Source organism: Gymnoscopelus microlampas (genome assembly GCF_963454915.1).
Source record: "Gymnoscopelus microlampas genome assembly, chromosome: 16".
In the NCBI taxonomy this organism is placed as follows: Eukaryota; Metazoa; Chordata; class Actinopteri; order Myctophiformes; family Myctophidae; genus Gymnoscopelus; species Gymnoscopelus microlampas.
In genome coordinates, this window is record NC_139953.1 from 6,912,981 (window position 1) to 6,937,985 (window position 25,005).

At 40.1% G+C, this 25,005-nt stretch overlaps 4 protein-coding genes across 4 annotated transcripts in view; 1 reads left to right on the forward strand and 3 right to left on the reverse strand.

Annotated features, from left to right (window-relative positions):
- Positions 1 to 25,005, forward strand: part of LOC311062531 (C-C motif chemokine 4-like) — a 405,685-nt gene that overhangs the window by 120,560 nt on the left and 260,120 nt on the right. The gene's annotated exons all lie outside the window — the stretch shown is intronic.
- Positions 1,422 to 3,897, reverse strand: LOC311062729 (C-C motif chemokine 7-like). The gene is made up of 3 exons (XM_084081944.1): positions 3,765 to 3,897; positions 3,507 to 3,621; positions 1,422 to 2,417 (listed from the first exon to the last, which is right to left on the reverse strand). The coding sequence occupies exons 1-3, from the start codon at positions 3,841 to 3,843 to the stop codon at positions 2,333 to 2,335; spliced, it is 279 nt and encodes a 92-aa protein (XP_083938070.1). The 5' UTR covers positions 3,844 to 3,897; the 3' UTR covers positions 1,422 to 2,332.
- Positions 8,044 to 10,052, reverse strand: LOC311062725 (C-C motif chemokine 7-like). The gene is made up of 3 exons (XM_084081940.1): positions 9,922 to 10,052; positions 9,679 to 9,793; positions 8,044 to 8,549 (listed from the first exon to the last, which is right to left on the reverse strand). The coding sequence occupies exons 1-3, from the start codon at positions 9,998 to 10,000 to the stop codon at positions 8,444 to 8,446; spliced, it is 300 nt and encodes a 99-aa protein (XP_083938066.1). The 5' UTR covers positions 10,001 to 10,052; the 3' UTR covers positions 8,044 to 8,443.
- Positions 11,669 to 12,766, reverse strand: LOC311062726 (C-C motif chemokine 3-like). The gene is made up of 3 exons (XM_084081941.1): positions 12,660 to 12,766; positions 12,416 to 12,530; positions 11,669 to 11,904 (listed from the first exon to the last, which is right to left on the reverse strand). Exons 1-3 carry the CDS (start codon positions 12,736 to 12,738, stop codon positions 11,805 to 11,807), a joined length of 294 nt encoding a protein of 97 aa, XP_083938067.1. The 5' UTR covers positions 12,739 to 12,766; the 3' UTR covers positions 11,669 to 11,804.

Here is a 25,005-nt window from a genome sequence, read left to right on the forward strand (position 1 = left end):
TATCGCTGCTTGCAGCTATATTTATACTTATCATTGGTAACACATGTGAAGGAAGTGATAATATGGCTGCTGTGCATAGAGCCTATGACCTGGCAGCTGATATATCAATCTGATTATAAATGTGCAGATACCCTGTATACACTTATACTGTATGTTGGTTTGTTTGCTGCTGAGTGAGAACACTATACATCTGGGGACCCCCCCCAAAAAATCATTTGGGGATCCCCCTGGGGGTCCCGACCCACAGGTTGAGAACCACTGCTTAGGTCAGTCGACCTGGGGCTCCTGTCTGTTCTGCAATCTAAACGTAAACTCAGGGAACCTTTGCTGTCACAGCCCTAGACTGTGGAGTGTGGAACAGCATCCCCTACCTATCAGATCTGCCACCTTCATTTTGTTGTTGTCGGGCAGAAACCTCTTATCTCCATATTCTAACTTTTATGTGTTTTTTCGTAAATTAACGCCCTACTCGATTATACTACAGCGTCACACAAAAAAAAGCAGCAAAAGTATAGCAGATCCACAAAACAGTTTTGGATATATGAGGTTTCCACCCGATAGAGACGATTTACTCTTCTAAGGACTAAAAACTCACTTCTATTCAGTGGGCAGATTTTTGGCTTGTTAGGCTATTGTTTACTTGCTGTCATGACCTGCAAATAAGCTACAGCACAGTATTCTGGCTACATTCGATAGTTTCATCAAAAACCCATCCCAAAGCATAATATGCCTAAATACTCCTTAAACAGAAATACTGCAGATGGAGTGTAACTGTGAAACTATGAGTATTCCTGTTGATGTGCCGTGACACTCCTGTCACTCTTGGTTCAATGAACCCTAAAGTCCAGTTTATAGACGACATACACAGAAATTACCGTTCACATGCGCAAGGCATCTTTATTGACAAACAAGGGAGATTCCCTTTATACTATGTGAATAAAAGAACAGCAAATTAATGATATTAAAACAATACGACCTGATATATCACGAAGGCAATTCGCTCCACATCTAAGTCTGCATGCAAACAAGCGTTCGGTTGAGCGCCTGGAGAATTCTGAAGTTCTTATCTATTACATTCAGTATATCAACGCTGTGGCTATCAAGGCCTTCCTTCTTACTGGAGCACAGCTACTGTGCTCCACACTCTACAAAGTAAAGGTTGACGGCCCAAGGTTCCACAATGGACCATCACTGTATAGGCAAACATTACATGCACCTTTTCTATTAATAGACTCAGCCTTGCATAGACACGCTCAGCCATGGTCCACGAAGAGGAAGTTTAACACACGGGTCCATTGAAGAATAATAATACAAGAAAAAAACATACAACTTCTCTTGTAGAAAATGAGTTTTATTTAAAATTCAAGCTATAAGCAATAGTATAAAATATAAAAAAGAAAAAGGTAACATTTCTGGTAAAACAGACAAGGACCCCCAAGAGCCCTACTCTCCAATTCATTAATCTTAGAAAAGATATCCCCAGACAATTATTTAACCAAACATTCTTGCCTAGAATTCTTCATAAATTTTATATCTGGAAATATCTATCAAATAGCAAGCACGGGCATCATGAGATAATGTGACAGAGCAATCGTTAATGTTAGGAACTGACATAATTCTCTGCTTATTTAACTAAATTATGGACATGCCAAGATGCTAGCCTAATACAGCAACGTTCTATAATGCAGTCTGGTCACCAAGCACATACTCCTATGGGCTGGGGTGGCACCTGTCAGCAGGGAATGTTGGGCGGGAGGAGAAGGACGAAGGCCCTACGTCCTCCCTGTGGGGGCTCCTCACTGGCAGGTGAGTCAGTAGGATACGACAGCACTGACAACACAGCAATGTGTGTGGGGAGGAATCAATTGGCATAACAAGAACAAAGGGGTAAAAAAGAAACAGCTCGTCATTGATAAGAGGAAGTTATGGTGTAGGCTGTTGGTATTCTGACGCAATCTTGGCTGGCGCACCACGGGCCCGCTCATCTTCATCATGGGGGTGGGGGGAGGCAGGATGTAGGTCAGATCTACAGCTATGAAGTGGGCACTGATACCCAAACTACATACGTAGTGCTACTTTAAAGAACATTATTGTCAGGATAGAGAGAGAAAACAAACACAACTTGAGACATCTGGGAGATTAACTATAGTTATCACTAGTTAACTGGATGACCATTTGTCATGAAGCAAAGCTTGGTGTTCATGTCAATGCATTGTCACAAAACCAACAGGTTGTCAGGAACTTTGTTTGTAGAATCCCCAGTACCCTCTTCTTTGGCTTGTTATCTCTGCCAGGACGTAGGCTGGTTGGCAGAGATCATGGGTTCTGTGGTCTAGCAGACCACAGAGGAGAGGATATCCTGGACCCATGTTTGTGTTCGGTCAACACAGATGTTGGCGCCATTCTTCATTGTGAAACTAGAACAGCCAGAGAAAGAGAGACGATTTCCATTATTAAGGTGTTTCATTTAACATTTTGTGTCATCATTCCTCACTGGGTCACAAGACACTGCTGTTTGATTTATCATGATGGATACAGTAGATTTTGATTTGTATTAGCCGTCACCCCGAGCATGTCATCTGGACTTTAACAGTCAATAAAATGGGCAAATCACATCTCATTTATGTTATCTGGTTTATACTTGTGGCATCTCTAAACATTCCAGGAATCTCCGTATGTAATGTCTGTCTGTCTGTCTGTCTGTCTGTCTGTCTGTCTGTCTGTCTGTCTGTCTTGAGTGGCGAGTGTGAAGTCGAGCAGATGTGCTGTTCTCCAGAACGAGTCTGCTCCATACAGGCACTGCACTAGTAATAACAACAATATTCCACAGCTATGAAGTGTAATGACATTTGTACAGTTCTGTATCACTCTGTGTCTAAGACATAAACTGGTACAAACTGTAAAATATCTCAAGGTTCATTTCATTAACTTAAAGTTAACTTCCACCTTCATGCAGTCCTAACTATGGAGGAATGGACAGAGCAGCACGAGTCTCTATAGGGTGACACATACAGAGCTGCAGAAAGATGAGACTGACTGAATAACTTGAATTTTACAAAAATGTAAATGTTGCATAGCAGCTGCCTTGTTTGTGTCAACAGGCAGTCAAGAGGGCCTATGTTTCTCTACAAATTGTTCTTGATTTTTTTTTATGTCTACTGTTACTTTCTATAGTGCTATTTTTAGCTTTGTATTTATATTGTAACAATATCATTCATAGACATGATACAATCACAATATACCACGGTCTGTTGAGTTACCACTAATTATTTAAAAACATATTTTTTGCCATATTTTTTACCAATATAATGTGCTTAATGTTCCAATGCATCATTCTATAAGCCCCCTGTCATCTTAACTGGTAGCAGATTTTTTTGGTGCATCTTATCCTGACTTTTGGGTGAAAACACTATTCTGAATGTGAGTCTATGTTAACTGCAACTGTAGAATGTGTTCAATGTTTATGTGTTGGTACAATACCATAGTAAGTATAACATAATACTCACATAACGCCATCCCTAGCACAGTGAACACTTGTGCGTTGGCATTTCTCCACTCTGTCCTTAGGCAGGCGTTTGGGGTAATAGTCGAAGCAGCACTTTTCTGGACCATGAGCGTTGTCTGGAAGAGAGAAACAGAGTGAGACAGAGACACAGAGACACACAGGCAGGAATAACAAGAAAAAACAAATAACAAACTTTGATCATCATTAAAAAAAAAGCTCTCTGTCATGATTAAAACCAGACGATCAAGTATAGACTTACTTGCTTGTCCCAGGACGTCCAGAGACGAGAACAGCAGCATGCAGACCACTAGCATAACTGGAATCTTCTTCATCCTCATTACTATTCTGATTATTATTATTGCAGTCTGTCAGTCTACACCTGTCAAGTTGTATCTGTTTCTCTCTGTCTCACATGGGTCTATATACTGATGATAGTGTATGTGGGTGGAAACATGTGGTGGAGGGTGATGCTACTAGAATCAAGGAAACAAACTGTGGTCAGTGTTTGACGTGGAAACGAGGTGTTAATACACTTATCGTAACTCTGTGTGTGGGCATTCTGAATGCACTTTATCAAATATCTATACTTTCAATCGTTTTATATTGTCCTGTATCCCCACTTTCTAGTCCTTTCGCTGATAGCCCCACAGTAAGTCTAATTTCAATATATGTATTTTAAATACAAACGAACGGACAACCCGTTCTCACTCCCAAGGCGTCACATTTTGCAGCTGTCAGTAGCCCTGAAAGTTTTGACATGGCGGGACACCCTGAAGGTCGTACTACAGAGATTCCCTGCATTTATTGTAAGAATGAATTACATATTATTGATGATTCATTAAATCAGTGTTGTTCAATCTTGAAATTAACCTGCAGTAAGTTGGTTTGAAAGGAAATCTGTCTGGTGTAGCTGCAACACTCAGACCACACAGCTCAAAACCACCGTGCATCTGCACACACACACACACACACACACACACACACACACACACACACACACACACACACACACACACACACACACACACACACACACACACACACACACGTTAACATGTCTCCATGAGGTGACTAATCGATAGAAAAAATGTATTTTTTTGGGATGAACTATCCCTTTAACCCATCTATACATATTTGGGGGATGGCTGTAAAAACAAACAAAAAATTGCCCATGAATCATAAGCAGCATCATAGCTGCAGAGTATTGTGGGTGTCATATTTCTAGTGGGAAGACGTACACACCTGAGAAGTGTGCACTAATTGCATTAGACTGCTGTCTAATTCCATGCGGCCTTTAGTTGTGTTTGTGACACCGTCGTACGACAGAGGCTTATACTGTATAAGCATCAGACAGAGGTGGTGTATTTCCAAGAAAAACCTTCGGGTCCAAGAAAAAGTTACAAAAAACTAAAACATACATCTTCAAAAAGATATAAATGTCACGATTTTAGCCAGTAATTCTGCAAAAAAAGGAAATCTGTCATCAGTGTTTGACACAGTAAACCATGGAAAACCATGAGCCGATCCAATCTGCATAATATTTTATTCATCATCAACACTGTGGTGTTTGTGGTGAGAACAGAAAGCTAAGAGGTGGTATGTTAATTGTTAAATTCAATTAAATTAATACACTTAATCAAAACACTGTGTGCATCCTCAATACACTGAGATGATGCATAGACGTGCACTTTATCAAATATCTACTTAACGATACTACACACTGTGATATTTCATCTCGACAACACTGCAAATGAGTTCAACCTCAATGTCTTTCGAGATAAATAAAGGTTTGAATGAATATGTTTCCATGTAATCGTCCCCTTTCTGAGAGCCACACTCTGATTCCAATTAATGTATTCTTAACACACACAAATGACAATGAAGCACTTAACCACACACACACACACACACACACACACACACACACACACACACACACACACACACACACACACACACACACACACACACACACACACACCTTCTATGGGTCTATGAAGAATGAAAGACTACAAGGAGTGTGTCCACCTGAGGTATTTTTTACTTTACTGGAGTATTTCAAATTTGCAGTACGTTTACTTCCACTCCACTACATCTCGGAGGCAAATATTATACTTTTACTGCACTACAATTATTTGAAAACTTTAGTTACTAGTTACTTTGCAGATATAAGTGATCATATTATAAAACATACATTAACCACTTAAGCCCTATTTTATACATAGGCTATTTGAAAATAGCCGATCTACAAGCTCACAATCAGACCTTCATTAACTGTCTTGTCTTTCTCGGGAATATGCACCTTTAACTTAATGCACTTTTTAGCAATACTCATTTAAGCAATTACGCTCTTCTTCTTCTTCTTCTTCTTCTTCTTCTTCTTCTTAGTAATAGCAGCTTTAAGTTACTGTACTTGAAATGTTCATTGACCAATTCCTGAGAGCTTAACTTATATAACCATGTCCAAACACAATAAAAATAGCTTGTTAACCTTCTTAGAGAACACACATAATGTACCAAAATACATTATAAATGCATCTACACAAAGGGGAGCTCTCATTGGGGGTCTGAATAGGCTCTATTCACAGCAGCCATATTATCACTTCCTTCACAGGTGTTACCAATGATACTAATGAAGGCTCTGTTCCATTTAGTCTAGCACAGTGGTTTCCACGACCCCCATAACTCTGAGAGTGTACAAATGGAACCAAATGGACCCGTCAGAGTTACACACCTGTAAGGGGCCATTTGGAAGCCCATGAGGGTCCCTGGACCCCAACTGTAGACCCACTGGTGTAGCAGAGTGTTTCCAGTGAGCCAACATGCACAATAGCACCCTGACTCTGTTTGACCAGAATGGAACAGAGCCTTCATTAGTATCATTGGTGGTAACACCTGTGAGTGAATGTCTTCATAATATGGCTGCTGTGAATAGAGCCTATTAGGATCATAAGTTCCTATGTAAATGAACTCATGTTGCCATTTTGCATTGATTGCTCCAGCCAAACTACTGTGTTCTGCACTGGATTCATTCACAAACAATAACCACATCTTGTAAACACTTCAGAGTTAGGCTCCACCATCAGAACGTGTACTTAATGAACACATTGATATCATTCAGTGAGTTGATGGTCCAAAACGAACCTGTTTAACAGGAGAAAGAAGCACAGACTGGTTGCTCTCATCAGAATGAAGGTGAGCTTCCTGTCTGCAGGTAATAGCGTCCCATGAGGAAGAAAACGCTCTGATACTGCCCTCTACTGACCAAGCTGAATACTGATAAATTAACACCGACAGCTCCCAAAACGATTTCAAAGCACAAAATAAAATAAATAAATCAACCCAAAAATGTGACACATTATGGTTGGGTTAAATATATAATTTACAATTTAGGCATTTACCAGACGCTCTTAATCCAGAGCGATTTACAGTAAGCAAGGACAACACTAGCCCTAGAATGTCTGTGATCTTACATACATTTCATGTATTCCAAATACACAGCAGTAGCGTATGGTGGGTTCTAACGTGGACCGGGCCAGATTCTTACCCCCCACCCCGCTGGCACGGTGATGAGCGCTGGTGTCCTGGGGATCCAGTCACAAAGTCAACCAGTGAATAAGCTAGGTACAGCACAGTATTCTGGCTACGTTCGATAGTTTCATCAAAGACTTAGCCCATCTCAAAGCAAAATATGCCTAAAAATACTCCTTAAACAGAAATAACGCAGGTCGAATGTAACTGTGAAACGTTGAGAATTCCTGTATAGTTCACCCAGAAAATTACTTATTTTCCCTAAAAGTCAAAACATTGCAGCTGACCCCATAGCAAAGGGGCAGCAAGGGAAATGGGGCGCTAGGGGCGCTCGGGTGGCACAGTGGTAAAGTGCCTAACCACCACCACGGAGGTTGTGGGTTCAAATCCACCGTCCATCCGACTTTGTCGAGTGTCTAAATACGAACACAATTTGCCCGTGTTCGGGGGAGGGAAGCCGAGGGAGGGAGGGTGATATGTTTCAGTGCACATACTCCTACGAGCTGGGGCGACACCTGTCAGCAGGTAGTGTTGGGCGGGAGGAGTAGGACGAAGGCTCTACGTCCTCCCGGTGGGGGCTCCTCACTGGCAGGTGTGTCAGTAGGATACAACAGCAGTGACACTGTGTGGGTAGGAATCAATTGGCATAACGACTACCTTTGGGAGAAAAGGGGGTAAGAAAAAGAAACAGCTCGTCATTGATAAGACGAAGTTGTGGTGTAGGCCGTTGGTATTCTGATGCAATCTTGGCTGGCGCACCACGGGCCCGCTCATCTTCATCATGGGGGTACAGGATGTGGGTCAGATCCACAGCTATGAATACCCTGCAGGCTCTCAACAGTGCCAATGAGATAAGTTTGTTGTTTATTTCACTGTTTCTTGTATTTGTGATCTAAGTTACCCGTGGTGGTCTGTACAGCACTTTGGTCAATGTGGGTTGTTTTTAACTGTGCTTTAAAAATATTTTTGACTTGACTTGACTTACTAAACAACAAACACAACCAAGGTATGGATTAATTAGCAAATAAATATGCTTATTTTATTAGGAAAACAAATCAGCAATTGATTATTGAAATACACGTTTAGCACTATACATTCAAGAAAGCAATAAGCAAATTTGCACTGATAATGAAAAATAATGGAAGAAAATACCACTGATTCATAAATGAATTAAAAAAAAAAGTCTAATCTGTTGTTTAAAGTACATTATTATCAGGATAGAGAAAACAAACAAAAGCATGGACCCGTGCGACATTAACTAGTTGCCACTACTTAACTGGGTTTGTCATTAAAGCAAAACTTGGTGTTCCTCTCAAAGCATGTCACAAAACCTGCTGGTTGTATTAGACCGCTCTGTGAAACCCAGGACGCTCAAATTTGGCTTCTTATCTCTGCCAGGCTGAAGGCTTAATGGCAGGAATTATGGTTTCCTTTCCCCAAATAAAGGATGGTGTCCCGGACCCATTTCTCGGTTGGGATGACACAGAACTTGGCATCATTCTTCATTGTGAAACTAGAACAGACAGAGAGATAGAGAGAAGATTGTCATCATTATAGTGTTTCATTCTTTACATTTTGTTTCATCATTGCTCACTGGGTCACAAGAAACTGCAGTTGTATTCGTCATGATGGATCGAGGGTTTCAGTTTGATTAGCTGTCACTCTAAGCATGTCATCTCAAATGTAACAGTTTATGAAATGGGTAGCTCAAATTACATCTACGGTAATTTACATAATATGATTTGTGGCATTGCGCTATACATTCCAGGAATATCTGTATGTAATGTCTGTATACATGTCTGTCTGTCTGTCTGTCTCTGTCTCTGTCTCTGTCTCTGTCTGTCTGTCTGTCTGTCTGCCTCTGTCTGTCTCCAGAACAGTTCATCCGATCCGCTCCATAGTGTCGAGTGTGAAGTCGGGCAGATGAGCTGTTCTCCATAACCAGCCTGCCCTGTACTTGCACTGCACTAGTAATAATAAAAATTGAACACAGCTACAGTATGAAGTGTAATGCCTTTGTACAGTTATTTATCACTCTCTGTGTCTAAGACATAAACTGGCACAAACTACAAACAGTACAAATGTCACAAGGTTAATTTAATTAACTTGAAGTTCATGGAGTCCTAATTATGGAGGAGTGGACAGAACACTACATGTCTCTATAGCTTGAAGAATACCAGCAGAGCTACAGAAAGATACAAACTTGAAATTTACAAAAAAGCTGCCTTGTTTGTGTCATCATGCAGTCAAGAGGGCCTATGTTTTTGTACAAATTGTTCTTGAAATTTGTATTAAAAACTGTTATTTTTTTATATTGCTATATTTTAGCTATATTTAGTGTAACAATATCATTCATAGATATGATACAATCGCAATATAACATACCCTGTTGTGAGTTAATACTAATTATTTTAGAATGTATCCATATTCTTGGCCAATATAATATGCATAATGTTCCAATGCATCATTCTATAAGCCCCCTGTAGCTGTTAGCTGACACGTCAGTGTTTTTTTTACATCTGACTTTTGGATTAAAACATGCTGAATGTGAGTGTATGTTAACTGCACCTGTAGAATGTGTTCAATGTTTATGTGTTGGTACGATACAATATTAGTAAGTATAACATAATACTCATACTCACACAACGCCATCCTTAGCACAGAGAATACTTGTGCGTTGGCATGTCACCACTCTGTCCTTAGGCAGGCGATCAGGGTAAAAGTTGAAGCAGCACTGATCTGGACCATTAGCGTTGTCTGGAAGAGAGAAACAGAGCGAGAAAGAGACACAGAGACACAAAGTCAGGTTGTGGAATAACAACAAAAAACAAATACAAAAAAATGCTGTCTGTCATGATTAAAACCAGACGATCCAGTAGACTTACTGGCTTGTCCCAGGACGTCCTGAGATGAGAACAGCAGCATGCAGACCGCTAGCATAACTGGAATCTTCTTCATCCTCATTAATATTATGATTATTATTATTGCAGTCTGTCAGTCTACACCTGTCAAGTTGTATCTGTTTCTCTCTCACATGGGTCTATATGTGTTAGGATGGTAGTAGGTGGGTGGAAACATGTGGTGGAGGGTGAATTAACTAGAATTAAGGAAACAAACTGTGGTCAGTGTTTGACGTGGAAACAGAGAGGTGTTAATACACTTATCGTAACTCTGTGTGTGGGCATCCTGAATGCACTTTAGCAAATATCTACTTAGCTATACTACTCACGCTGTAATATTTCCTTGTGATATAGATACATATTTATAATAGAAATAGAAATATCTTATTTGCATTATTATACTTTCAATTGTTTTATATTGTCCTGTATCCCCTCTTTCTAGTATCTCTGATAGCCCCACAATCTAATTTCAATATATGTATTTTAAATACAAACAAACAGACAACCCGTTCTCACTCCCAAGGCATCACATTTTGCAGCTCTGACAGTAGCCCTGAAACGTCAAAAGTCCTGAAAGTCGTACTACAGAGATTCCCTGCATTTATTGTAAGATTCAATCAGTTTCGCTCAATCTTAAAATTAGCCTGCAGTAAGGGAAATCTGAAAGGAAATCTGTCTGGTGTAGCTGCAACACTCAGACCACACAGCTCAAAACCACCATGCATTTGCACACAAACAAACACACACACACACGCACGCATGCACGCACGCACGCACGCCTCCCTATTCTGAGGAGAACTTCACCAAAAAGCTCACAACGCCTCTCGCAGCTCGCAGCTTTGTGAGCTTGGAGATCAGCTATTTCCGGCAAAGAGGTGTGGTGCAGAGGGGGGAAAAGAGCAGACTAAGTACAGAGTGAAAGGTCAAGTTTACCAAGTATTGACGGTTTAAGTGGTCAACTGTCTCAAAAATATATAGGCTATTAATATGAATCCAAAATACACTGATACAACTATATGGAATCTATGAAAAAGTTTAATCCGCCACACAATGTTATGTGTAGTGAGGGGGTCCCTGCTTCATCTCTTTCTCAGCTAGGGAGTCCTTGGCCTGAACATTTTTGAAAACCCCTGTCTTAGACTATATGGAACAGCATTCCCTCTGTATAAGATCTAAGCTCCATTGACTCACTTCGACTTTTAAGGCCAGACACAAAATTCACTTTTATTCACTAGTTTTTGTATCCTCCTGATATGGCAGATTTTTGTCTTGTGCCTCTATGTCCATGTATTGTTTATTTGTGTCTGTGTCCTGTTGTTTATTTCAGTATTTCTTGTATTTGTGATTTTTAGCTACCTGCTGTATGGTCTGTACAGCACTGTGGTCCATGTGGGTTGTTTTTAAATGTGCCTTATAATACATTTGACTTGATTTGACTTGACTACAATTGTAAACACACCCACAATATGGATTAATTAGGAAAGTATTGTATTGTATTAGAAAACAAATTCAACAATTGATAATTCAAATACATGTTTAGCACTATATTCAATAAAGCAATAAACAAATTTGATAGGTGAAAACAAAAATGCTTATAAATAAATAAATAAATAAATAATTACATACATACATACATACATACATACATACATACATACATACAGTACATACATACATACATACATACATACATAAATAAAATAAAATACCACTGATTCATAAAAGAAAGAAACATGTTTATACTTTCTAACCTGTTGTTTAAAGTATATATTAGGTGAACTGTTCCATTTGTCATAAAACCAAACGGTTGTCATGGATCTTTGTTTGTAGTACCCCCAGGAACCCCCCTCTTCTTTGGCTTGTAGAGATTATGGGTTCTGTGTTCTGGACTCCACGTAGGTGATGACATCCTGGACCCATTGCTGAGTTGGGTCAGCACAGATCTTCTGTGAATTCTTCATTGTGAAACTAGAACAGACAGAGATAGAGAGAAGAATTCCATCATTAAGGTGTTTCATTTTGTTTAAACTTTTTTTTTCATCATTCCTCAATCACTGGGTCACGACTCACTACAGTTTTATTTATCATGATGAATGGATTGTAGTATTGATTAGCTGTCACTGTAAGCATCATCTCAACTTTAAAAGTTTATAAATTGGGTAGGCCTATAGCTCAAATCACATCTAATGTATATCATCTGATGTGTGGCCTATACATTCCAGGAATCTCTGTATGTAATGACTGTCTGTCTGTCTGTCTGCTAATAATTAATAATTGTAGTGGAGTCAAAGTACAATATTTGCCTCTGAGTACACACACAGTGAAGTAGAAGTAAAAGTACAGAACATTGGAAATACTCCAGTAAAGTAAAAAAATACCTCAAAATGTTACTTTAGCACAGTACTTGAGTAAATGTAGGCTACTTAGTTACTTTACACCACTGGGTACAATACAATAGTAAGCATAACCCAATACTCACACAACACCATCCTTAGCACACTGAATGTGTGTCCGCTGGTATATCATCACGTTGTCCTTAGGCAGGCGATGGGGGTAATAGTTGAAGCAGCACTCAGCTGGACCAACACCGTGGTCTGGAAGAGAGAGACAGAATGAGAACAAGACACAGAGAGGTAGTGAAATAACAACAAAAACAAATAACAAACTTTGATCATCATGAAAAAATGGATCATAATTAAAACCAGACGATCAAGTAGACTTACTCTGTTGTGCCAGGACATCCAGAGACGAGAACAGCAGCATGCAGACCACTAGAATAACAGGTGTCTTCTCCATCCTCATTGATATTATGATTATTATAATTGCAGTCTGTCAGTCTACACCTTTCAAGTCGTATCTGTTTCTCTCTATCGCACATGGGTCTATATACTGTAGGATGGTAGTGTAGTTGGGTGGAAACATGTGGTGGAGGGTGATGCCACTAGAATCTAGGAAACAAACTGTGGTCAGTGTTTGACGTGGGAACAGAGAGGTGTTAAGGCACTTATCGTAACTGGGGGAATCCTGAATGTTTTTTATAAAAAAAAATCTACTCAGCTATACTACTCATGCTGTAATATTTCCTTGTGATATAGCTATAAATATATCATTTATATATCTTATTTGCATTATTATAATTGTAATTATTTTATATTGTTCTGTATCCCCTCTTCCTAGTCCTATCTCTGATAGCTCCACTGTCTAATTCCAATATATAGGTATTTTAAATACTTATAACGAACGGACGGACGGACGGACGGACGGACGGGCAGACGGGCTTAGACTCCCAAAGATGCAGTCTATGTCATATTGATCACATCAGTGTACTCCATGTATGAGGATTTGCTGTGTTAGCTATATTTCTTGAGATCTGCTGATCCAACCAACTTACGTATGTACTACAGAGATTCCCTGCATTAATTGTAAGATTCAGTATTGCTCATTCTTAAAATTAACTCAGACCACAGCTCAAAAACACACAGACACACACACAAACACACACACACACACACACACACACACACACACACACACACAGGTTAAAAAGGCCCTTAAATTCATGAGCAGCAGTCCTGTGACATCATAGCTGCAGAGTATTGTAGGAGTCATATTTCTAGTGAAAGACGCACACGCCTCATGGACGCTAACTCTGCGTGGCCTTTAGTTGTGTTTGCCACACCATTGGGAATGAATTGGTTCCCTTCCTTACTTCCTTCACAGGTGTTACCAATGATACTAATTAAGGCTCTGTTCCATTTAGTGTGGCATAGTGGTTGTCTTATTTTCAAGGACCCCCATAACTCTTGAGAGTGTACAAATGGGTCCATTTGGTTCCATTTGTACACTCTCAGAGTTACACACCCACCATAAGGGGCCATCTGGGAACCAAAATGGAGTGTTTCTAGTGAGCCATCATGCACGATATCAGCACCCTGACCAGAATGGAACAGAGCCTTCATTAGTATCATTGGTAACACCTGTGAAGGAAGTAAGAAGATTATTATATCATTGACCTAAATGGCATTATAGGATGATTAAAAAAGGCTACGTCTGTATCAAATATGACTTTGGACAGGTGGAAAACTGTAGTTAAACTTGCAGAGGTAAGGCATTACTTTACTATTGCTCACACATACACAACCGCTCTCATTACTATACTGCAATGTGAGCAGTTCTCCACTAAGCCAGTAGATGACGCTGCGTAACAAAACAACATCCTGTGTCCTTTTGAGAACCCTGCACTATGGCACAGAGACAAATCACACGTGCGTGCGTGCGTGCGTGCGTGTCACCACACTCTACTACTCCAAGTAAGGAAGAGGCCCAATTCATTCCCAATATGGCTGCTGTGCATAGAGCCTATTAGCCGTCACTCTAAGTGTCATCTCAACTTTTTATTGAAGAGTTTGGGTAGCTCAAATCACAATCTAATGTTGTATCTGGTTCGTGGCATGCTATTTTCACTATTAATATATAATATATTTAATACATTAATAATGTTTTGAAATTTACTGGAAAATGTCAAAATTGTAATACAGCAATGCATTGATATTAAAAAGAAAATGTACTTTGTAATTGTTACGACCCGGCCTAGGGGAGCCTATGGTCGCAACACAAAATGGACTCCCTCCTTCCCAGTCCCCAAACAGCCAGACAACACATGTTCAAAATCCCAAGCAATATGGATTTATTTACTAATTCAAGATAAAAGTCATGACACGATATATACATATTACCTCAGGGTGGGATCTACAAAACAACTGCAAACACATAAAAGATTCCTCAACACATAAACATTAACACATTACAGAACACTGGTGTTTGGAGGCTGGCTAGGAGAAAGACATCTGAACTTCTGGAAGCAGGAAGCTTTATAGTGACGCCCAAGAAGATAGGAGCCAATCACCACGAGAATCTACATACTAGTTAGCCAATCACACTCAGCCACCATTCACACCAGCTGTTACCCAAATCACTCACACACACACACACACACACACACACACACACACACACACACACACACACACACACACACACACACACACACACACACACACACACACACACACACACACACAGGGAAAAACACAGGAAAATACACAATATGACCCTAGGGTCATAACAGTAATGCATACTTTTGAATTTTGTAATGCATACTTTTGAATAGTAAAATATTTTTAAAAGCATGTAATTTTTAATACTTTTTGAATACAGGATACTTTGACTCAAGTACTGGGGTTGAGTATTTTATCCTCCACTGGTAAAAACATAGTACTCACACAATGGCATCCTTAGCACAGTGATAGTGTGTGCGTTGAAACGTCACCACGTTGTTCATAGGCAGGCGATGGGTGTAATACCTGAAGCAACACTTAGCTGGACCAGTGTTGTCTGGAAGAGAGAGAGACTGAGTGAGAATGAGACACAGAGACACAAAGTGGAATAACAAGGGATAAAAAAATATATCTTTAACCCTTCCAATGTGTTAGGGTCATTTCTTACCCGTCTTTTTGTTTGGGTTGCATAGTGTTCTGTCACTATGAACGTCAGATCTCACCAAAAAAAAAGTATTAAAATACGCTATCTAACGCAAGGCCTATTGGCGCACGTTTTAAGCTGTGGCGGACCCGGGATGGAATTTTTCTAGTACTGTACCATTCATCCTAATGGTACCTTGTTTCCTTTTTTCTTTTGGTTGTTTTTTGTTTTTTGTTTCTTTTTCTCTCTCCATTTTCGACTTTCATTTTTCTTTGTTTTGTAAAAGGGTAGGCGTAATAAGCAATGCTTCAGCCTATACCTTTTTGGTCAGAAATGTGGGTATCTTTTCTTGATAACATTTTTTTATTTTATTTTATTACCTACTGTAATGTTACCACAAATTGACTGACTGAAATAAACTAAACTAAACTAAACTAAACTAAACTAAGATATCATAACATCATAGAAAATGTAAGAAAACCGTGGTCCAAAATTCCCCTTTAACACACCAAGTGTCACTATTTTTAATAATATTAAAACATTTTAAAGTTAAAAAACTAAAACAAGTATATTTTGTATTATTTACTAATGTTATAGTCTATTATAGCTAGATAACATCATTTCCATTGTCTTCATTATAGGAAATGTAATGAGTGAATTTTAACATTTTTATAATTGAAAACGATGTGTATGCAGGTTTCTAACACAATGCAAGGGTTACCAAAAATGGTCTCTGTCATGATTAAAACCAGACGAGCCAATAACCTTACTCTCTATTGCCAGGACATCCAGAGATGAGAACAGCAGCACGCAGACTACTAGAATAACTGGTATCGTCTTCATCCTCATTGTTGTTGTTATTATGATTATTATAATTGAAGTCTGTCAGTGGATCCACCGGTCAAGTAGTTTCACTCTCTCTCTCTCTCTGTCCATGAGTCTATTATGTCTCAGTGTGGTAGTGTAGGTGGGTGGAAACATGTGGGGGTGGGGGAGGGGTGGTGTTACTGTAATTAAGGAAACAAACTGTCATCAGTATTTTGCGGTGAGAACAAAGATGTTGTAATACAAACACACTGTGTGTGCGCATCCTGAATGCATTTGATCGTAATCTACTCAGATATACCACTCATGCTGTAATATATTTGTAATAGGCCTTTAAAAATGTGTTTCCTGTATCCCCTCTCTAATCCAATAGCTCCACAGTCTAATTCCAATATATGTATTCTAAATACTAATAAATGGCCACACACACACACACACACACACACGCACACGCACACACACACACACACACACACACACACACACACACACACACACATATTTACATAATACATATTTAAAAATAAAAGGGCTCAGGAATCATAAGCAACAGCCTTATTTCTGGCCTTTATTTGTGGTTGTGTGCGTCCATGATGATGTAGGTCCTAAGCAGGCCTATAGAATAATTATTCCTTTCTCAGAGTTTGACTAATGAAGCAATAGTGTTTTCATATTTACACAACCAATTTCTCCCACAATCTCTCATACTAAATGTATTAGTGCCTGTATTATGTCTTCTTAGTCCTCGTCTTGCTTAAAGATTACAAATGTTGGGGCCATGGAGAACATCTCTACCTCTAGATTATTCACCACTAGAGGGCCCTCTTTACCAATGTAACAGTGCTGTAGGCAATAGGGATTAGTAATTGACCTCACTCTGTAATGAGGTCAATTTAAGAACATTCAATTTGGGGATGCATCTGTGCCATTTTAAGATTTCTTTGGCTATTTTTTGAAACATTGTGATTTTTTTTTTAAAGGGAATACTTGTAACTCAAATCTTTGCTTCATGGGGGTCCCTGGAACAAAATATTTTGAGATGGGGGTCTGCGGCCAAATACATATAATTTTGAGGGTCCTTGACATGAAACAGTTTGAGAACCACTTATTTGATAGCAACATAAACAAGTTTTTTCAAAAAACTGTTAGGCTTTAGAAGACATTTGTAGAACCCCCCAGAAGCAAAGATTTGAGTTACAAACGTTTGCTTTGAAAATGTATATATAATATATATATATTCAAAGATTTGCCAAAATGTTCACGATTTTTCAGAAATAGCCCAAATAAATCTAAAAATGACACTGATTCTTCCCCGGTCTTAATGGGTTAAGAACATTCACCAGTGCTTTCTCACAGCCTTAATTGCTGCCTATTGTGTTCAAATATTAGTTTTATAGTGCTTTAATTTCTGTTTGCAGAACCACCAGGTTCACAAATTGAGTCCGTTTCCTATTGTGGTAAAGTTGCTTTGCATTGCTTCCACTGATGTCAGTAAAGTGGGTTGAAGGAATACCATGACGTGTCAAATGCATTCTGACCAGTGCACCGGATGTCCATGAATCAACTTATAGAACTAATGTAATAGGGTTGAGGGAACTTGAGTACGCTCCCAAATAAGATACAGTCCAACAACAATGCTCCATTTCAGGTACAATAGATACATGTGATTCAACATGAAAAAGTGTACGTTTTTGTCAAACGGTGTCGAACGTCTATTTATTGCCACCAAACAGAAAGTGTTGGTATGTATGTATGTATGCCTGTATGTATGCATGCATGTATGTGCATGCATGTATGTGCATGTATGCATGCATGCGTATATGTATGCACTGTATGTATGCACTGTATGTATGTATGTATGTATACGAACACTCTTCTAGACAGCTGACTCCATGGCATACAAACTATGGTGAGAATATGAAACCCCCTTGACTGTGGTGACAGGATGTGTCATGTAAGCCTGCAGAGAGAACAAAAAAAAATGTCTTTGCGGCTGTGTGTGTGTGTGTGTGTGTGTGTGTGTGTGTGTGTGTGTGTGTGTGTGTGTGTGTGTGCGTGCATGCGCGCCTGTAGATGTAAACAGTATGGCGGCTGTTCGTGGCTATAGTGTTGAACGGGGCAGAGACATGGTACAGCAGGAAAAGGCCTTTTTACATTTTTTTTATTTAGAGTAGCAAATTGTTCTTAACCCTTTTCTCCCCAAGGAGCCCCCACCAGGAGGACGTAGAGCCTTCGTCCTACTCCTCCCACCTAACACTCCCCCCACTGACAGGTGCCCCCCCCAGCCCGTAGGAGTACATGCAATGACCAATATAACCCTCCCCGCCTGGCTTCCCTCCCCCGAACACGGGCCAATTGTGTTCGTGTAAACGCTCGACAAATACGGATGCACCACGGTGGATTCAAACCCACACCCTCCGTGGTGGTGGGCAGTGACTTTACCACAGCACCACCCGAGCAACCCCTTACGTACATACATACTCTAAATACATGCTTGCAGTGGTGGAAGAAGTACTCAGACTTTTTACTTAAGTTAAAGTACGCAGGCACATATTTTGTGAAGTTAAAGCACAAACACACGCACGTGTGCACTCACACACACACACACACACACACACACACACATACAGACTAATACTCTTCTATAGGGCTCTGCCCTTAGGTGCCACACGGTAAAATGTAAGAAAAAGCCTCTGGTGAGGATATGAAAGCCCCTCGACTGTGGCCAGAGGAAGCATCATAGGCCTACTATGGGAACATGAAAAAAGCAGGTTTGTGTGAGTCATAGTGGAAGAAAGAAACCATGAACAAGCACATCATCATGCTACTCATATATGTCCTGCAATACACGAAATACAAATAAGATACAAATGGAAATTAATACAAATAAAAAGATTATTATCAGTCTAGCTCATGTGTTGTGTAATAAAGCCTACTGTAGGGTGGGGGATACAAATCTTCTCTCATGGGGGTCCCTGGCATATCTCTTGAAATGGGGGTCCGCGGGCTAATAAGTCTCATTTTGGGGGTGCTTGACATGAAAAAGTTTGAGAACCACTGTACTAACTAATCGAAGGTGTGACGAATTTGCCAAATCAAGCGTAGGGTGGGGTTACCATGGCAATCAATTGGCTAATTTGGGCCACGACCAGTCTTTTCTGGTGGTTCTGGACAAGCGCCTATCTGACTGATATGACTCGACACAAAGAAAAAGGCCCAAAAATCACAAGCAGCAGCCCTATAGAGTACAGCAGTCCTGACGTCACTAGTTCATCCCCTGGGTCGTAAAGTCATTTCTCTATGGAGAATAACATTGTGTCATTATAGAATCGTCTCATATAAGAATTGTGTTCCAAAAATAAACAAACTGTCTCTGTGAAATTGTCAGGGAGGTGGCTCTGTATCGTTTATGATAGTCAGTCACTCATATTTGATACAGGCGGTTTCTGGCGAAAATTTTACTAATTCGGTGGAAGTAACATAAGCGTTTTCTCACCGTCAGTTGATGCTTCATGTAGTGACGATTTCAAACAAACATTTCGCCACTCGGCTGGGTACAGGAATATCTGTTTTTGACACGTTTCAAATCAATAGAATGTCCAAACCAAAAACTGCTGTTGGGTGAGGTTCCCATTTATTCACTATAACAGGGAATTACAGCAAGGTTTTGTTAATGCATTAAAGAACGGTAAAAACCGTGTGATCTCCTGTGTACCCAAACCATGCCATCATTAACTGGCTTGTTGCACCTGTGCCCATGAACCTGACGGTTGCTGTGGCAACCCCCCCTCAAAGGTGAACCCGCCCACACCAGGCTTAAAGGCACAGAGGCAGAATGGCTCCTTCACTTCATATCCATATAGTAGGGGCTGCTAAGTGAAAAATCGTTACGCGGCGGATAAAAGCATGAAATTTGATACAGATGTCCCTTGGGTCATCCTAAAACATCCTAGAAGGGGTGCCCAAAAAAATCTTAAACAGGAAGTGAGTTATGGACAAAATCCAAAATGGCCACCTAAACTGTTGACCGTTGACTCAAAAGACACCAAAAGAATCTCCAAAAAGCATAACATTTGGCACACATGTCCCTTAGGTCATCATAAGACATCCTACAAGGGGTGCCCAAAAAAATCTGAAACAGGAAGTGAGTTATTGACACAATTGAAAATGGCCGCCTAGTGTTGTCGATTGACTCAAAAGACAACTAAAGAATCTCCAAAAAGCATAAAATGTGGCACACATGTCCATTGGGTCATCCTAAGACATCCTAGAAGGGGTGCCCAAAAAAGTCTTCAACAGGAAGTGAGTTATTGACAAAATTGAAAATGGCCGCCTACAGTGTTGGCGATTGGCTCAAAAAGCCTATAGAATCTCCAAAAAGCATACAATTTGGCATATATGTCCCTTGGGTCATTCTAACACATCCTAGAAGGGGTGCTCAAAATAATCTGAAACAGGAAGTGAGTTATTGACTAAATTGAAAATGGCCGTCTACAGTGTGAAAGATGATGCAAGATACCTAAAGAATCTCATAAAAGCATGAAATGAGGTACAAATGTCCCTTGGGTGATCTGAACGCATCCTACAAGGGGTGCCCAAAGAGGTTTTAAACAGGAAGTGACCGCCTAAAGCAGTTGACACAAAAGAAAACATAAAGGGACGTCTTAAAAGTGTACCATTTGGTACGTACATTGAGTGCTTCTTAATATATCCAAGAAGGGGTTATTTATTTGTTTGTTTGCTTGTTTATTAAACTTTTTAGGAAGGGACCATGTTGAAGAAATTCTAAATGGCTGTTTAAACAGTTGACCACGGCAGTCTGCATATTATGCAGACTCAATATGACAGGTTATGCAGTGCATAACCTGCCGTATTTTGTAGTCTACCTTCTGTTTTCATTTCTACATAATCTTATTTATTTTACTTTCTGCATTATTTTTTTATTTTACTCTTTGAATCTTCTTTAATTATCTAACTCTCTGCATATTCTTATTTATTTTACTCTGCATCTTATCTTACTCTGCATATTCTTATTTTACTCTCTGCATATTGTTTATTTTGCACTCTACTCTTGCTGGTTTTACACTCTATCTTCTCATGTATTTTCTTCTTGATCATTACTGTTTTTTTGTGATTAGTGTTTAGTAACTACATGTATTCATGTGTGCCATTTTGCAATTACCAGCACATTGGCATAATGCTCTGCAAGGTAACCCAGCATCCCGGCATCTACACTTTCTCGAACAGAAGGGCTCAGCTTTGCAGCCACACTTGAGTTCTCTACAAACGTTGGCAGCCTCTGGCAAGAGTGTCCATAAAGGTGTCCACAAATCAGCGACTTTAATCCATCCATATTTGTCAGGAGATGGTAGAGATTGCATAGCTTTCAGGCTTCTGGACCAAATGCCAGATTGGCAAACTGCTCGATTTGAATGTTGTAGCAGTGCAGCCCGTGGGGGAGGAGTGTTTTCCATTGAGAGACTATTAAAACTTTTTTTTGGCACCCTTTAAGATGCATTCAGAACACCCAAGGGACATTTGTACCAAATGTCATGCTTTTATGAGATTATTTTTTATGAGTGTCTTTTGCATCATCTGTCAACACTGTACACGGCCATTTTCAATTTAGTCAATAACTCACTTCCTGTTTCAGATCATTTCAGGCACCCCTTCTAGGATGTCTTAGGATGACCCAAGGGACATGTATGCCAAATTGTATGCTTTTATGAGATTCTGTAGTTGTCTGTTGAGTCAATCGACAACACTGTAGGAGGTCATTTTCAATTTTGTCAATAACTCACTTCCTGTTTAAGATTTTTTTGGGCACCCCTTCTGGGATGTCTTAGGATGACCCAAGGGACATGTATGCCAAATTGTATGCTTTTATGAGATTCTTTAGTTGTCTTTTGAGTCAATCGATAACACTGTAGGCGGTCATTTTAAAATTTGTCAATAACTCACTTCCTGTTTAAGATTTTTTTGGGCACCCCTTCTAGGATATCTTAGGATGACCAAAGGGACATGTGTGCCAAATTGTATGCTTTTATGAGATTCTTTAGTTATCTTTTGAGTCAATCGACAACACTAGGCGGCCATTTTCAATTGTGTCAATAACTCACTTCCTGTTTCAGATTCCTTTGGGCACACCTTCTAGGATGTCTTAGGATGACCCAAGGGACATATGTGCCAAATTTTATGCTTTTTGGAGATTCTTTTGGTGTCTTTTGAGTCAACGGTCAACAGTTTAGGTGGCCATTTTGAATTTTGTCCATAACTCACTTCCTGTTTAAGATTTTTTTGGGCACCCCTTCTAGGATGTTTTAGGATGACCCAAGGGACATCTGTATCAAATTTGGTGCTTTTATCCGCCGCGTAACGATTTGGCCATTTTATGTGGTTAGCAGCCCCTACTAATAAGAGTCAAACGGCCGGGGTCATTTGTTTATTTTTGGAACACAGTTCTTATTTGACGCGATATTAAACACGTCTATGGGAATTCAGAACGGGGGGAAAAAAACGCGTAGGATGTGTAAAATAAATTACGTCAGACTTCGGTGCTCTATTACAGTGGTTTTCAACCAGTGGTCCGGGGACCACCAGTGGTCCTTGAGGGAGTACCAGGGGGTCCCCAGCGAAATGAGTTAGCTTTGGCTATTCAAAAATAGCAGATATACAAGCTCGTAGCGCGGAGTGCCGCGCTACGAGCTTGTAGATCTGCTATTTTTAAAAATCCTTGAAAAAGTGTGCATATCTTTGAATATTTATATCTTTTAAAGCGATTAACTGATATCTTTGCTTCTGGGGGTCCCTGGCACAAAACATTTTCAAATGGGGGTCAAATGTATATCAATTTAGGGGTCCTTGGCATGAAAAAGGTTTAAAACCACTGCTCTATTACATCATAGCTGGAGAGTATTGTGTGAGTCTCATGGACTCACAGGTGCACACTAATTGTATTCTGCTGCTGTCTAATTCTGGGCGGCCTTTAGTTGTGTACGACAGAGGCTTAAACTAATCATCAGACAGAAGTGGGGTTTTCTCAGAATGAAGAAAAAAACATTATGGTCCTATAAAAAGGTCCAAAAAACTAAAACATAAATGGTCACAAAGATATGGAGAAAGCAGGGAGAGGGAGAGCAGGGAAAAAACTATCTAAAAAACATAAAGTGCATTAATTACATCTTGTGAACAGGTATATACTGCATAAGGTTTTTTGTTCGGCTTCCCTTCACACAATGTAGGTATTAATAATAGTAAAGATAAAGAACAATAAATAGAGAGGAAAAAACAAGAGCAAAAAGAGAAAAAGAAAAAAAGAAGAGTCTTCTAGTATACCTAGAATTAAGGAAACTGTGGTCAGTGTTTGTTCTGAGAACAGAAAGCTGAGAGGTGTCATATTAATACACATTGTCTGCATCCTGAGTGCACTGAGATGCTGCATAGACGTGCACTTTATACACTTTAACTTATCATAACACTGTGTGTGTGTCCTCAATGCACTGCATGATGCATGGACGCGCACTTTATAAAACAATACTATGCTGCTTTTACATGCTGTGATGTTTCCATGTAATCGTCCTGTTACTGAGAGCCACACTCTAATTCCAATGAATGTATTCTAAACACACACAAATGGCAATAAAGCACGCACGCACGCACGCACGCACGCACGCACGCACGCACGCACGCACCAACGCACGCACGCACGCAACAGACAAACACTCTTCTATAGGGCTCGGCCCTTAGGTGCCACACCGTAATAAAAAATAAAAAAACATTTAAAAAGAATATAAAAACCCTGCAGAGGAAGCATCATGTAGGCCTATGAGAACATGAAAGAAGCAGGTTTGTGTGAGTCATAATTTATAAATATAATTTATATCTGCACTTAAGTACAGTAATTGAGTAAATGTACTTAGTTACTTTACACGACTGGCTCTAACCTCTGACTCTTTTTAGTCCAGACTTTAGAACTCTCTTTCATTCACTAGTGTTTGTATGTTCCTGATATGGCTGATGAATGGCTTGTGCCTCTATGTCCATATATTGTTTATTTGTTTCTATGAGCTGGGTGTCTTGTTGTTTATTTCACCGTTTCTTGTATTTGTGATTTTAGCCACCTGCTGTGATCTGTACAGCACATTGGTCCATGTGGGTTTTTAAATGAGCTTTATAAATACACTTTACTTGATTTGATTTGACTTAGACTACTATGTAAACACCAGTAAGACTCCCTAATCGGGAGATAAGCGACCGTAGGTCACATGTATACAGAAGAGGGCTGCAGTCGTATGGCAGACCAAAAGCAAAGGTGTGCAGGCAAGAGCTGTTGGTGTGTGTGTGTGTGGTGTGGGAGAGAGAGTGTGTTTATAGGGGAAAGGAGGGATTGTTTGTGGGGGGCAAGCCCCCGAGTTACGGCATTTTATGTGAGCTGCAGTGGCAGGGGGTCCTCCACTGGGGGCGCCACCACTTTTGCATCCGTTCTGGAGCACCAGGAGTGGGTGGTCCCCGGGAATGCCCCGTGAGCAGCCCCGCTGGGGTGGTCATTTGGTAATTTGTCCACATGTGCTCATTTTTTACACTTGGGGGTCCCCGAGGCAGCTGGGGGTCCCTGGAGCTCCGGGGGTCCTTGGAGGGTGTAGTTTGGCAGGTAAGGAGTGTGTGTGCAAAATCTGGCATGGATCGGGGCAACGGGTGCGGAGATATGAGCAGGGCAAAAGTGTGACGGACGTGTGTGACGGAGTGACGGAGTGACGGACGGAC